At 52.8% G+C, this 13,109-nt stretch overlaps 1 protein-coding gene across 1 annotated transcript; it reads left to right on the forward strand.

The window, feature by feature from the left end:
- The first annotated feature begins 9,346 nt into the window (after window positions 1–9,346).
- FASLG (Fas ligand) lies at window positions 9,347–12,872 on the forward strand. Its single transcript, XM_075003131.1, has 4 exons — window positions 9,347–9,748; window positions 9,933–9,978; window positions 11,436–11,492; window positions 12,119–12,872. The coding sequence occupies exons 1-4, from the start codon at window positions 9,368–9,370 to the stop codon at window positions 12,511–12,513; spliced, it is 879 nt and encodes a 292-aa protein (XP_074859232.1). The 5' UTR covers window positions 9,347–9,367; the 3' UTR covers window positions 12,514–12,872.
- The last annotated feature ends 237 nt before the right edge of the window (window positions 12,873–13,109 follow it).

The raw sequence follows: 13,109 nt of genomic DNA on the forward strand, positions 1-13,109 counted from the left end.
GGGGGCATAAATCACTGGCAAAACGTACTGAGACCAGCCCTGCCCAGTGAATTCCCACAGGGCAACTAAGAGGCAAGCTGGCAGCAGCTTTCTGTTCCTGCTGAGCTAGGCTGGCTTGGACCCACCAACCTGGGGGAAAGGGTCCCTTGTCTGTTGCTGTGTCAGCAGTTAAATCGGGATCACCTCCTTTTTCCCATGCGGTGCATGCGTGCTCCTTTCCCCAGCCCCTCCCAGCGGCTCCTTACAAGGCTCAGCTTTTCTGCATCTTTTCTCCTTGGGTTTTCAAGCCATGGGCCCAATCCGAGGTTCTGTCCAGAATTCCCTTTACCTGGCATTTTGCTACTTCTAGGGGTGTGTGAGCAGATCTCTGCCCCCACCCCAGTCTGGCTGCTCTAAATGACCACTGCTGCCCAGTCCTTTACGGTCATTCCTGCTCCCGCCTGGCATCTCTCTTGTAGGATTTATAACACGTTCTAAACTGGGGGGGCAGCGGGAAAGGGATTGCACTGTGATGCTGCCGTGGTAGCTCAAGTGCAAGCTCTCTGGAGCAGCCCTGGCCATTGCAAAAATGAGGTCCTGTTGGTTCCCAATTCTGCCACTTGCTTGGCGTCCGACCTTGCATTTTTCTCTGCCTAAGTTTCCCTGTCTGAAATGGGGATAACACTGAGGTGGGCTTAGGAAAGGGCTTTGTGCCTGCTCCGGTGAAGGTGCTACAGGAAGGTACCCCTGCTTCTGGGTAGAAGGGCTTCACAGTTGAGCCCAGCGTATGACCAGCAGAAGGTCTTCCTGGCAGTCTGTGGATTCGAGGAATTATGTTTCCCCCCTCAACACGTCACTTCTGCTAAGATGAATGTGTCTCATCGGTGGGTAGTTCAGGAAACGACGGGCTGGCGTCAAAGTGAAGCGAAGTGTTAAAACCCCCATGTGAGAAAACAAAACCTAACCTGTGGTGCTCACCACAGAGTCACAGACATCAAAGCAGGAGCCTGGGGTGACCTCGGCCATGGGGCGGCTTTGCTGTCCCTACATGGTTCTTTCCAAGGGTTGGCTCCAAGTGTTCTCTGCGAGGGACGCGCAGGCATCTCCTGCCTTCTGCCCATAAACGAGAGGGGGGACAGGTCAGGAGACTACCAGAGGGCGTGAAGAGGGATGAATAGTTGCGTATCAGAGGAATACGTTCTGCACTGTAGAAATTACTACACTGGATGACCTAGTTTTACAGAGTGGTTGCGTCCCCCGTGCAAGATCAAAGCAGGCATTAACCACAGGGACATATCAGCATAGTTACAGCGTGGCAGCTTTTAAAGGCCAGAATAGACCATTATAACAATCATCTGCCTCACACAGGCCAGGGATTCACAGAACACGAGAACTGGAAGGGACCTCGAGAGGTCATCAAGTCCAGTCCCCTGCCCTCATGGCACGACCAAGCACCATCCGGATCAGTGGTTCACAAACTTTTCAGCATTGTGCCCCCTTTTGATTTTTGAGGAACCCGCCCCCCCACACCTCTTCTTTACCATCATGCACCCCACCCCCCCTTAACAGAAATTTCAATTTGTAATTTAAAATAAACACAGACATGTTCTTTAAAATTAAAAATAAGCACAAATCGCTTTTCTTGATCCCTTGTGGTTGCCTGTTGCAGCCCCAGCTGGCCAGCTGCCTGAGCCCCCTGACAGCCGCCAGAGCTGCCCACACCAGGGCCAGCTGCCTGAGTCCCTCCCCCTCCTAAGCCAGGCACCCCCAGTCCCCCATCTAACCCCATCTTCCTCTTTCTTCTCCACCCTTCCCCAACCCGTACTCACCTTTGCTGGAGACAGCTAGCTCCACATGGGTCTTTGCTGGCTGCCCGCTTTCTATAGCGGCCGTGCCAGGTTGCCCATGTAAAATGGCAGGGGCTGACAGCCGGAAGCAAAGGCTGGCTTTTTTTCTTCAGGTGTGGGGGAAATAACAGGGGACGCTGGGACGCTTCGTGCCCCCCTGAGAGGCACCCCCCCCTCAGTTTGGGAAACCATGGTCTAGACTGTCCCCGATAAGTGTCTGTCTAACCTGCTCTTAGATATCTCCAGTGATGGAGATTCTACAACTGCCTTACGCAATTTATTCCTGTGCTTCACCACCTTGACAGTTAGGAAACTTTTCTTAATGTCCAACCAAACTTTCCTTGCTGCGATTTTAAGTCAATCGCTGCTTGTCCCGTTACCAGGGGGCGAATAATTTTTCTGCCTCCTCCTTGTAGCACCTTTTTAGGGTACATGAAAGCTGTGATTATATCCCCTCCCAGCTTTCTCTTTGCCAAACTGAGCAAACCCACATCTTTCTATTGTCTCTCATAGCTCATATTTTCTAGACCTCTAATTGTTTGAGTTGCTCTTCTCTGGACCCTTTCCAGTTTCTCTACATCTTTCTTAAAATGTTATGCCCAGAACTGGACAAACTACTCCAACTGAGGCCCAATCAGTGCAGAGCAGAACGGAAGAAGGACTTCTCGTGTCTTGCCCTGTTAATACAACCCAGAATCACGTTTGCTTTTTTGGCAACAGCGCCACGCTTTTGACTCATACTCCACTTGTGGGCCACTATAGCATGCTACCCAGCAAGCCCTGCATCAGTCCCATGACTTCTGAGCCGGTTAGAAGACAGACTTTAAACAACAGCCAGTTAAAGATGTCCAGTGACAGCAACTGACCCCTGGCTAAGTGGTTCTAATGGTGAATCACCCTCACTGTTAAGTGTGTATTCCTCGTTCTAGTCGGAATGTGTCTCGCTTTCACTTCCAGCCATTGGATCGTGGCAGAGGTGTCTGGTGGGGGCTAATAGGGGAGAGCACCAGCCATGTGCTCCTGTCCTGTCCCCTTTCCTGCTCAAGCTCCTGCCCCTTGCTGGAGTGGCGCAGAGTAGTGCAAGTTTGAAAGCTCATGCTGCTTTCAGGCCGTGCAGCTTTCAGGGGGACCGGACCAGCCCCGTACTCATCGGAAGCAGTGCATCCCTTCCAGTGTGGGGGGTGGGCATGCTGGGCTGCATGTGGCCCCCTGGGCAGCCACACATTGCCTATGCATTGTGGTCTGCCCTTTTCGGTTCCAGTAAGGAGATGGTAGAAATCTCTGCCCTCTTCAGGTAATGGTACACCTTAGTAACATCACCTGGTAACCTCTCGTGTAAACTAAACAGGTGCAGCTGCTTTGCTCCCCTGCTAAACTGACTGGCAGCCCTCGGATCATTCCTGCAGCTCTTCTCCGAACCCTGTCTCACCCTCCAACAGCCCACCCGCAGTGTGGCCACTGGCACAGGACGTGTGATATTCCAGTACAGCAAGAAACCCGCCTCCCCAGGCTTAGGGTGGGATTCGACTGGATTCAGAGACACAGGTTTTCAGGGTACAGCTTCCCACTTGGAAGTGTTGCCTGCCTTGTTCCTTCCAAGATGTAAGGTCTGGCTGTCTTGAAGTGCATGCTGCCCTGATGGACACCACCCCAAGAAGGTTGTTCAGCGTCACTGACATGTCCCTCACCATCATAACTTACTGCTCTACTGGCTTTTGTGTCACCTGCCCATCTTACCAGCAGTCTTGGCTTTCAAATCATTGACAAAATGGTTGAATAGCCGTCCGCTGAGAACAGAGAACCTGAGGAGAAGTACCTCCAGCGCACAATGGCTTCCCCCTTTCCTTTTTGTTCTTTACCCGTTAGTCAGTTTTGAATCCATGGGCTGCACTTATTTTGTATACAGATATTTTTTATCAGACTGGCATATAAGGCTAAATCCAAGGCCTTACAGAAATCCAAGTAGATTGAGACCATAGTTTGTTTTTTTAACCAAATTTCAAGTATGAAAAGACCAATTTCCATAAAGCTGTGCTGATTAGTACCAATTACATTATCCTCTTTTAGTTCTTCATTGATTGCATCCTGCATCAGTCTTTCCACGATTCGTGCCTGGGAGTGAGGTCAGGCTAGCACACCTATAGTTTCCTAGGACATCCCATTTAATGTTTTTAAAGAGTGGTACAGCACTGGCTTCCTCCCTCATTCCTCTAGAACTTGCCCAGTGTTCCAAGATTTGTTAAAGATTGATACAAATGATGCAGAGACGTCTGCTGGTTCTTTTGATATTCCTAGGTGCAGGTTATCCAGTCATGCAGATTTAAAAAATATTTACCATTCATGGCTGTTGTGTTTTTAACATGCCCCTGAGTTACTGATGAAATAGAAAGTATATAATTGTCACTGTATAATTGTTCTGCACTTTCAACTCTCAGAGGAGTAATGTTACTTGAATATTTCTGGTATTTCTGAATCATAAGTAATAATTTCATGGTCTTTATTTAGAATTGGATCTACACCATTGCTGTGACTTTGTTGCTGATCTATTTGGAGGCTTCCTTCCTTTACTCTATTGACCTAGAGTTTTTGTTGATACCTTTAGCTTCCTTTATCTGTTGTCTGCATTTCCTGACCCCTAAGTTGTACTCCGGCTTATCTTTTTATTTTTTTTTCCCATTTGATATATATTTAAAAAGTGTGTTGCATTGCAGCTTTTAGCTTTCCTCTTAACCAATAGGGTTTTTAACCAGATAATCTGGTTTTTAACCAGATAATTTTTTCCTTTAGTGTGGAACTTTTGCGTGGGGAGGGGTTTGAGCATCTAAGAAAACATAACTAAACAATTCCCAATTATCATACAGCATTTTATATTTGAATATTTCCTCCCATTCAATTTGGCATTTCAGAGCCAATATAACCGGGCTGCCCAGCACAAGCAGATGTTTACATGTAGATGGGCCCTTATGAAGGATCAGTGAGGAGAGAGCTTCCATTTTGAATCTTTATAGCTTCGCTTCTGCCTGGCCAGCTGAGGGCCTGCTCCCAGCTGGGGGAGATTGGATCCAGAACCAACCTGGCATGCATGGGGCCTCTCTCTAATAGGTGCGAATGAGAGGAGATTCAGCTTCGCTCTTCTGAGCCTCCTGCCTCAGCCTCAGTAGTGGAGTCTGCTGTTGCTTAGGCTGAAATACTGCTGTGTGCTGTCAACTGAAGAGCAGGACTCCCGGAACACTCTCAGCCAGGGGGTCAGTGTGATAAGGGACCTGGAAACAGCCTTGCTGGCAGTAATCTGTCTACGTGGTCTTCGGGAACCAGCCAGGCAGGACACAGCCGTGTGCTTCCCCTGGCAGTAAGCATCCAGAGGAGACGGCAATGCTGGCTGCAACCAGCTCCCTTGCTGCGAAAACAACCAGCTGCTCTGGCTACCACGCTGTGTGGCATTTGCTGCCGTGCTTCTCGGCTGCAGCTGATGAGCCAGGAGCCCTGGGGAGAGCTTAGCTGCTGCAGCCTCTCAGACCCAGTCAGACGCACGTGGGTAGGAAGCGGTGGGTGCCGAACAAACTATTTTCTGAACTTTCAGACGGGCTCTTGGTGCCTTTGCCCTGCCCACAAACCCACAAAGACGAGCACCGTTGCACGGGGCTCGGCACGGAGCTAGAGCCGAGAACACATGCCTCCTCGCTGGGCCAGTGCTGGTTACTGGAAGGGTGTGAAATCGTACTGGTCTACTGGTTACACCTTTAGCAGTGTTCCCCCTGCCCCGCCCCGCCCGCCCCCCGGGAACAGCCAACTTGTGGGGTTAACCCAAGGCTGGAGAGGCAGAGGTAGAAGCACAATATTAGTGCAGGAGGCTTAAACCACAGGGCGGGCAGGGAGGTGCTTAACCAGCAGCCTAGTTCAGCCGAGGATCTCCAAGCGTCCTGGAAGGATGGTATATATTGGAATAGCAAACCCAGGGATCTGTCCCTGCAACAAACCCCACTGCCAGCTCTGTCCACGTAGTGACACCATCACTGGACCAAACCCCATCAGTCACACCATCAGGGGCTCATCCACAGATGTGCCAGCAGTGTCCCTCTGCCACGTACATCGGACAAACTGGACAGTCTCTTTGCCACAGAATGGGGGGGCATCAATCTGACCCCAGGAGCTGGAATACAGGCAGACCCGGAGGGGACCCTTTAACAGCCCTGGATGTTCAGTAAAGAGTTTAAAAGCAGCCCTTCTTCTACAGAAGGGTTTTACCACAAGATCCTAGAGGGAGACCTAGAACTTGAATTTCATTTGTACATTTAACACTTTACAGGGCTACGGGATCCCTCAGCAGGGATCTCTCTCTTGACTGGAGCATGACAAGGGCAATTCCCCCACCTTTGGTACTCACAGGGGATGGCGTCCGTCCCACTTACCTTAATTTGCTTCATCTGCTGGTCCTCTTTGGGATAGGCAACGCCCGTCACTCACCCACTATGTAAACCCTGGATTTGAATTCTCTGCTCCATACCCAAGGAAGTGAGTCTTACCCACCAAAGCTAAATAAATGAGTTAGTCTTTAAGGTGCTACAGGACTGCTTGGTGCTGTTTGAACATGGCTCTTCTCTCCTGCCAGAGGCTAGGGTTCCCTTGTACTTCAGGCACAACCCGACAGCTGAAAGCTGGCAAGTCGACAGGCACTGGAAGGAAAGTGTCAGACCCATAAGGCTCAGCTGAGAGAGAATCTGCAGCGCTAGCCCAGTCGGTTGTAATTAGGCAGCTGGCTTTGAAGCAGGTGGGAGATTCAGCCGTCCCGTTGGCCTGGGAGCCAGGAAGTGGACACAAGTGGCCCTCCAGAAGTCTGAGGTGACTGGTCCTGCTCTGTTGGGTCTTAGCGAGGTGGGTCAGCGCGTCAGCTCTTTGCTGTACGGTCCAACTTCTCCGTCGCGGCTGTTAGTAACCGTCCTCCTCTTGCGTTGGATTCGAGAATAGGTGGTGCCTATAGCCAAACCAAGTATGATGCGGCTGGGGAGGGATGGCCTTGGATCAGGCCTGGCCCTTTGGGGCTGGAAGCTATGTGAGTTTTGTGGGCCCAAGAAAATAGCTTTAAATCCACTCGTCCTTCTTACTTTCTCAGTCCAGGGGTATTTGCCTACCAGGGTCTGCTTTAGACCCTGACTACGTCGGCTGAGCTTAAAAACTTGGTGCAAGCAGAGCCAAAGGACCCAGGCCAGAGCCTCCGGTCCAGTCCACGTGGAACGTTTCAGAAGTTCAGGCTTGGATCAAACCTGCCTCTAGTTCAAACAGTGTTTGTTAAATCGTGCTGTGATGCTGTCCCTACCTAGGCTGGGGCTCTGTCCTACAACGAGTGACTTCACAGAATGCTAGGACTGGAAGGGACCTCGAGAGGTCGAGTCCAGTTCCCTGCCCTCACAGCAGGGCCAAGCACCATCCAGAACATCCCCGACAGGTGTCTATCCAACCTGCTCCCGCGTATCTCCAGCGATAGAGATTCCACATCCTCCCCAGACAACCCATTCCAATGTTTAACCACCCTGACAGTAAGGAAGTGTTTCCTAATGTTCAACCTAAACTTCCCTTGCTCCTTGTCCTATCCGCAGTGGCCAAGGAGAACAATCTTTATCCCTCCTTCATGTAAATCCCGTCTAGATACTTGAAAACTGCTATCCTGTCCCCTCTGTTTTCCAAACTAAACACACCCAGTTCTTTCAGTCTTCCTTCCTAGGCCATGTTCTCTAGCCCCTTCATCATTTTTGTTGCTCCTCTCCGGACCCTTTCCAATTTTTCCACATGTCTTGAAATGTGGAGGTCCAGAACCGGACGCAATACCCCAGCAAGGCAGCTGCTTGGGCAGTCACTGAGCCTGGAAGCCCAAGATCCCTGCTAAGTGGGCTGCCAAGTAGCTCTGGAAAGCTGAACTCCATGCCAGCCCACCAGGCGGGAAGCCAGAGAGCTGGGAACACCAAGGGGCCACAGCGTGTCTGGTCAGCATGGGCAGCACCAGAACTCCCTGGGGACAACAGCCAGTAGAGAGGACCTCAGAGGGAGATTGGCAGTGGAAAGGAGGGGAACTTGGTGGAGCTTCAAGCAACTGTGCTGGGCTCTGGTGGTTTTATGTCTTTTATATCTAAAGAAATGTAGGTTGTGAGGGGTTCCCACATGGGTTTCCCCAAACCTCACTCGCTGCAACGCATCGCTCTGAGCAAGCACCTGTGGTGAGCATCTTCAAAAGGCAGGCAGGCTGCTGGGGTTGGTATTGGTGTTTCGAGGATGAGGCTGACAACCCTCCGAGGGGTAGGAAGCGGGCCAGAGCCTGACAGCTGGGAACAACCCCCTTGCTTCTGTGGCTGCTGTGCATTTTGCTCTGGCTGGAGAACGGGGCGTGGCTTCCCCATTGTGTGCGCTGTGTGGTTGGGCCCGTTTTGGTCCCTGAACCCCATGAGGGTGTCAGGGTCTCATCCGTCACTCACACCTGCTGCCTCTTGGTGAGGGCTCACGCATTCTAGAGCAGGGCTGTGAAAGGCCTGGCTGCAAACTTCACAGGGCTCTGTCGCCTTCGGTGCTAAATGCCCAGACTTCAGGGGCAGCCTGTCCGGGCAGGGTGGCCGCTGCCCGCCATTCAGCTGGGCTCTCGCTGAGCATTCTGCTGACAATAGGCCCCCTCACAGCTGGCTGAGCTTGCAGCCCACCTCCGATTCCTCGGGGCTCTCCCATGGGTAGCTAGTTAATGCAGGAGTCGCGGGGAGGGGCTGGTCGGAGAGGGGCTGTCATCCAAGGGAGGGGTGTTTCCTGTGTCAGAAGCCCACCGCCTCCCCCTCTGGCTGTGCTCTCGTTGTGCAGGTGGAATGGTGGCCCCCGAGCTACGCTGGGACAAGTACTGGCATTACCACTGGTGCTCTCCAGCAGGCCAGCAAAAGGCGAACTGCTTCATCCGTGGGTGTTAATTTTGTGGTTACCTTTTTTCTTCCCTGGGGCTCCATTGCGCTAGCCACTGACTGAACATCTGGACGGACACACACTATGCCTGTGATAGGCAAGCCAGTGCAGGCATTATGCCCCTTTTACAGCTGGGCAAGTCGAGGCACCAGGCGGTTAAGTGACTTGCCCAAGGCCATGCAGGAATTGAGACAAGCTCTGCGGGGTCCCAGGGCCTCAGACCCCACCTTGGCATTTGATCCAGCTGCATGGCCAGGCCCAGGCCTGACATTCAGAGTGGACAGCTGTGGAGGAGGGGTGGCAGAGGAGGCTTGGGTTCCTTCTCTCATGTGAACAGAGGCTGGGAATGGGGGCTCTTGCTCTCTGGGCCTGGCCATGGTGCTGGTTCACAGGGACAGCACATGGGGCATACAGCTGCAGCCCTGGCTCAGCTTGCAGGGGTTCACTCAGAAGCACCGAGTGTGTTCGCTGGGGTGGTGTGGGCGGAGCAGTCGGGGCTCAGAAACTTGCATCAGAGGGTGGTGGGCGGAAGCACTGTTTGAGGTTTGCTGCTTCTGGCTCGGGCTGTTCAGATGCTCACCCGTCTGAGTAGGTCCCTCCTCGCTAGGCTGATGCAGGCGTGTAAAGGCAGTGCCGGGGCTCAGTCCAGGGCCGGCACGGCCGGATTTAGCTGCCGTATGCAGGAGGAAGTCCCTAGCCAGCACGGCCCAGCCGTTCCGCTGCCCGCCATGCACCAGAACCTGAACTACGTCTACCCACAGATCTTCTGGGTAGACAGCTGTGCCAGCGCCACCTGTGCGCCACCTGCACCCCTGGCCCCCTGCCCGCCACCTGTGCCGGAGCGGAGAAGGAGAAAGCCAAGCAGCAGCAGGGATGGCACGTGTCCCTGCTTCTTGGTGGTGTACCTGCTGGCCCTGCTGGCCCTCACTGGTGTGGGGCTGGGGACGTTTCAGATCATCCAGCTGCAGAAGGAACTGGCCGAGCTCCGAGAGGTAACGTCCGTCTGGGTGCTAATCGCTGTAGCAGTAGCCAGAGATGAGCTTGTTGAGGTAGATCATCCGTGGACGTTAGCTGGTGGAACCGGAGTGAAGTTGGTGTCCTTCTGCCCTGCCTCGTGATTGTTACATGCCTTGGTCACGTGCTAGCTGTGAGCTTGTCCCTTTTCTTTCTTGACAGTTAACCAGCACTGGACACTTCCCTTCGTCTGTGGAGAAGCGCATAGGTGAGCCACTGTGAGCCCAGGTGTCAATGTAGGGGGGGTGGGATCCAGCTGGGAGTTCTGTGAACGGCGGCATCTCTGCCTGTCCCCTTCTGCCCCCACCTTGCCTTTGATTTGGGTGCAGGCGGTGGACTAACAGCCCTCAGGCTCACAGGCTTTTTAGGTGACATGCGCGCGCCTTTGGCTCTAGAAGTAACTGTGTGTGCCATTGGCTTGGGGGTTGATGGGGGTCTCCCTTCTGCTTGAGAGCTAATGCAGGCAGCCTGGGGGTGGGGGTGGCCCCTGATCTGAATGTCCATAAATGCTGCAAAAATTCAGATCCTGGTCTGGATTCCAAGCCTGCTGCTTGGGTCCCTACTTCTCCTTTCATGGTGATGCATGTGACAACTTGGAATGATGAGGTTCTGGGTTTGCTACCATGCTGTGAGAACCTTCAGCTGGGATGGGGAGAAAGGAAAATGACAGCTGATGGGGGAGGGGGTTTCCAATTTTCCTGTATTCTTCCCCCTTTGTTTCCCTTGACTTTTTGCCTCTTTTAAAAGGCAACTTAAGTGTCCGAGTAGCTGTGTGGTTATAACTGTGGCTGGCTGAGCCTCTTCTGACCACGTGTTTCCCCAACCAGAAAACGTTGCATCCAAATCACCACTTTCCGGATGAATGTATCAGTTTCAGTGCAGTTTTGTTTAGAAAAACAGTTTGTTAGGAACCCCCATGGGAAATCATTCTGCTTCTGTCTTAAAATGGCAGCCAAGCTGAAACGGCTACATTTTCCTTCTGGTGGCCCAAGGATTTGCTTAAATGCAACAGAATCATCCTGTTAATCTTCACTGGCCTTCCACCAGGCTCCTCCTTTGTAGAGACATGGGAATGGGCTGAGCTGAACAGACCAGTGATCTGCAGCTGATTGTGCGAGGCTGGATTGTGCCATAAAGAGGGAAAAAGTTCTGAGGCCCTCTGGGAATCGCATCTTAAGGCATGTCCTCTGAGAGCCTGGGACACTGTTTCCCAGCCATTCTAAGTACAGATGTTGCTCTGAGTCTTTGTACCTTAACTGCTCAATCCTCTTTAAATTTCTGAAAGCCCAGTCTTCACCTGAATGCAGTCGTGTCACAGGTTAACTACACCTGCACGATGATCCCCAGATCCATGGTACCAGTCTCCCTATACTTCCTCCAAGGGGATCTCCTTCTCACCAGTATTCCCTGCAAGCTGAGCACCTGGGTGGCCATTCAGGGAACATTCAGGTGCTGCCCAGCTGATTAGCAGAGTGCCCACAGCCGGCACCGTGTCTCTCTATTGGTGGTGTACGTCCGCACATGCCTCAGATAACAAAATTTGTTCTGCTGATGGATGGAAAAAATTACAGGGCACGTTGCTTCCTACTCTTAATTTCCTTCCCACCTCTCCTCCGCAAAGCCTGACGCTGTCTCCCTTTTTTTTTCCCCTCCATCGTCATGCAGGACTTCTGAATGTGACAGTTGAGAAGGCGGCAATCAGGAAGGCAGCCCATTTAACAGGTATGTGGCACGGAGTGCGAAGGCCACAAGAAGCCAGATGCAGACAGGGGAAGTGGCTGAATGGGTTACTTTCCCTCTTGCCAGCTGGCTGTCCAGTGGCAGTGTGTTCCCCTTGGGTAGCTCGCCTTCCAGGAGTGACCCGTGAGACGCCAGGGCTCCGAGTTTAGTCCCACTTTGCACCTGGGACTTCTACCTTCCTGAAAGGAACTCAGAATTTCTGGCAAGTCCTGTCCTGTTGCAGCCCAGGTCTCTGCCAGCTCTTTCAGTGGCTCCCAGCCCAGCCAGCTCTTGCTGGAGAGGCTCACCTGCTGACTTTCACTGCTGCTTCACTGCCTTGCCTTCGGGTTGAGAAACTGCGTGGCCTGGCGGCTGCAGAAATAACTGATGTGTGGGTGTAACCCCAGAGGCACTGAGACCACTGAGAGGGAGAGTGAAGTCTTTGCTCTGCAGCCTTGGCTAAGGGCCAGCTGGCTTTTAGCTCGTGTGGGAGAGCACCGGGCTTTAGCCCTGAAGGTGGCAGGTTCGGTCTCTTGGCTCTGGGCTGGGCTGGCATCTCCCCAGCACAGGAAGAAGGTGACTTGAAAACCGCTGCCCTCTAAACGCTCCTTGTTAATCTTTGTTCCCAGGCAAAGCGGATCAGCAAGCCCTCCCCTTGGAGTGGGTGGCCACCCTGGGGCACGCCTTCACCTCCAGCATTCAGTACCAACACCGCGGCCTGCTGATCAACGAGACGGGGCTGTACTTCGTGTATTCTAAAGTGTTCTTCCGAGGCCAGGCCTGCAACAACCAGCCCTTGGACCACGTGGTCTTCAAGCGGAACCCAGCCTACCCGGCCAGCCAGGTGCTGATGGAGGACAAGAAGCTGAATTACTGCACGGCTGGGAAGATGTGGGCCAGGGGCAGCTACCTGGGGGCTTTGTTCAACCTCACCAAATCGGACAGCTTGTACGTCAACGTCTCTGAAATGGCGCTGGTGAACTTTGAGGAATCAAAGACATTCTTTGGTCTATATAAACTTTAGACCCGGCGGCCCAAGTGTCGCTTGCAGCCAACGGGCACTTGGGACTGATAGGAACGTGAATTAGGCACTGTACAGTAGAGGGGGCTTTCCGTGCCCAGGGCGACTCTCATGTGCCGCTGGGCCAGCAAGGATCTCGCTGCCAGGCTTCTGCCAGACATCCTTGGTTTGGCCTTTGACATGAGACAGTCACATTGGTTGGGAAGCGGATCTCCCAGGATTGAAAGTTCAACTCTGGGACCCCTGGGAGAACCCTCAATGTAGCAGAAACCAACCTAGGATCTGACAGATCTCCTTGAAACTCACTACTCACTCCAGGGGAGTGTTTCCTGCCTGAGAAGTTGGTGCATTGGCCCAGTGTGCACGCCTGAGGGGGGCTGGGGGGGAGGGGGTTGTGGGAGGGGCAGCGGAGATCAGGGACCTTTTGTAACCTCTCTGGTTTGTTGAAGTCCCCTCCTGATCCTCTTTTCTCAAGCAGGTGTCTGATCTCAGCTGCTGGCCTGGAGCTGGGAGGCCACTGCCTGGCGCAGGAGGCAAGCGCTGCCGGGGAAAGGGGTTTATTTTACAGATGGCTGGTTAGCACCTTAACTCTTTGGTCT

Source organism: Carettochelys insculpta, chromosome 9, assembly GCF_033958435.1.
Source record: "Carettochelys insculpta isolate YL-2023 chromosome 9, ASM3395843v1, whole genome shotgun sequence".
NCBI classification, from domain to species: Eukaryota; Metazoa; Chordata; order Testudines; family Carettochelyidae; genus Carettochelys; species Carettochelys insculpta.

What these genes read in the sequence shown, in the direction of transcription:
- FASLG (XM_075003131.1), top strand. Translation starts at nt 9,368, where the DNA reads ATGCAGGCGTGTAAAGGCAGTGCCGGGGCTCAGTCCAGGGCCGGCACG. An exon ending in AACTGGCCGAGCTCCGAGAG is followed by an intron (nt 9,749 to 9,932) that starts GTAACGTCCGTC and finishes CTTTCTTGACAG; the next exon opens with TTAACCAGCACTGGACACTT. An exon ending in GTCTGTGGAGAAGCGCATAG is followed by an intron (nt 9,979 to 11,435) that starts GTGAGCCACTGT and finishes ATCGTCATGCAG; the next exon opens with GACTTCTGAATGTGACAGTT.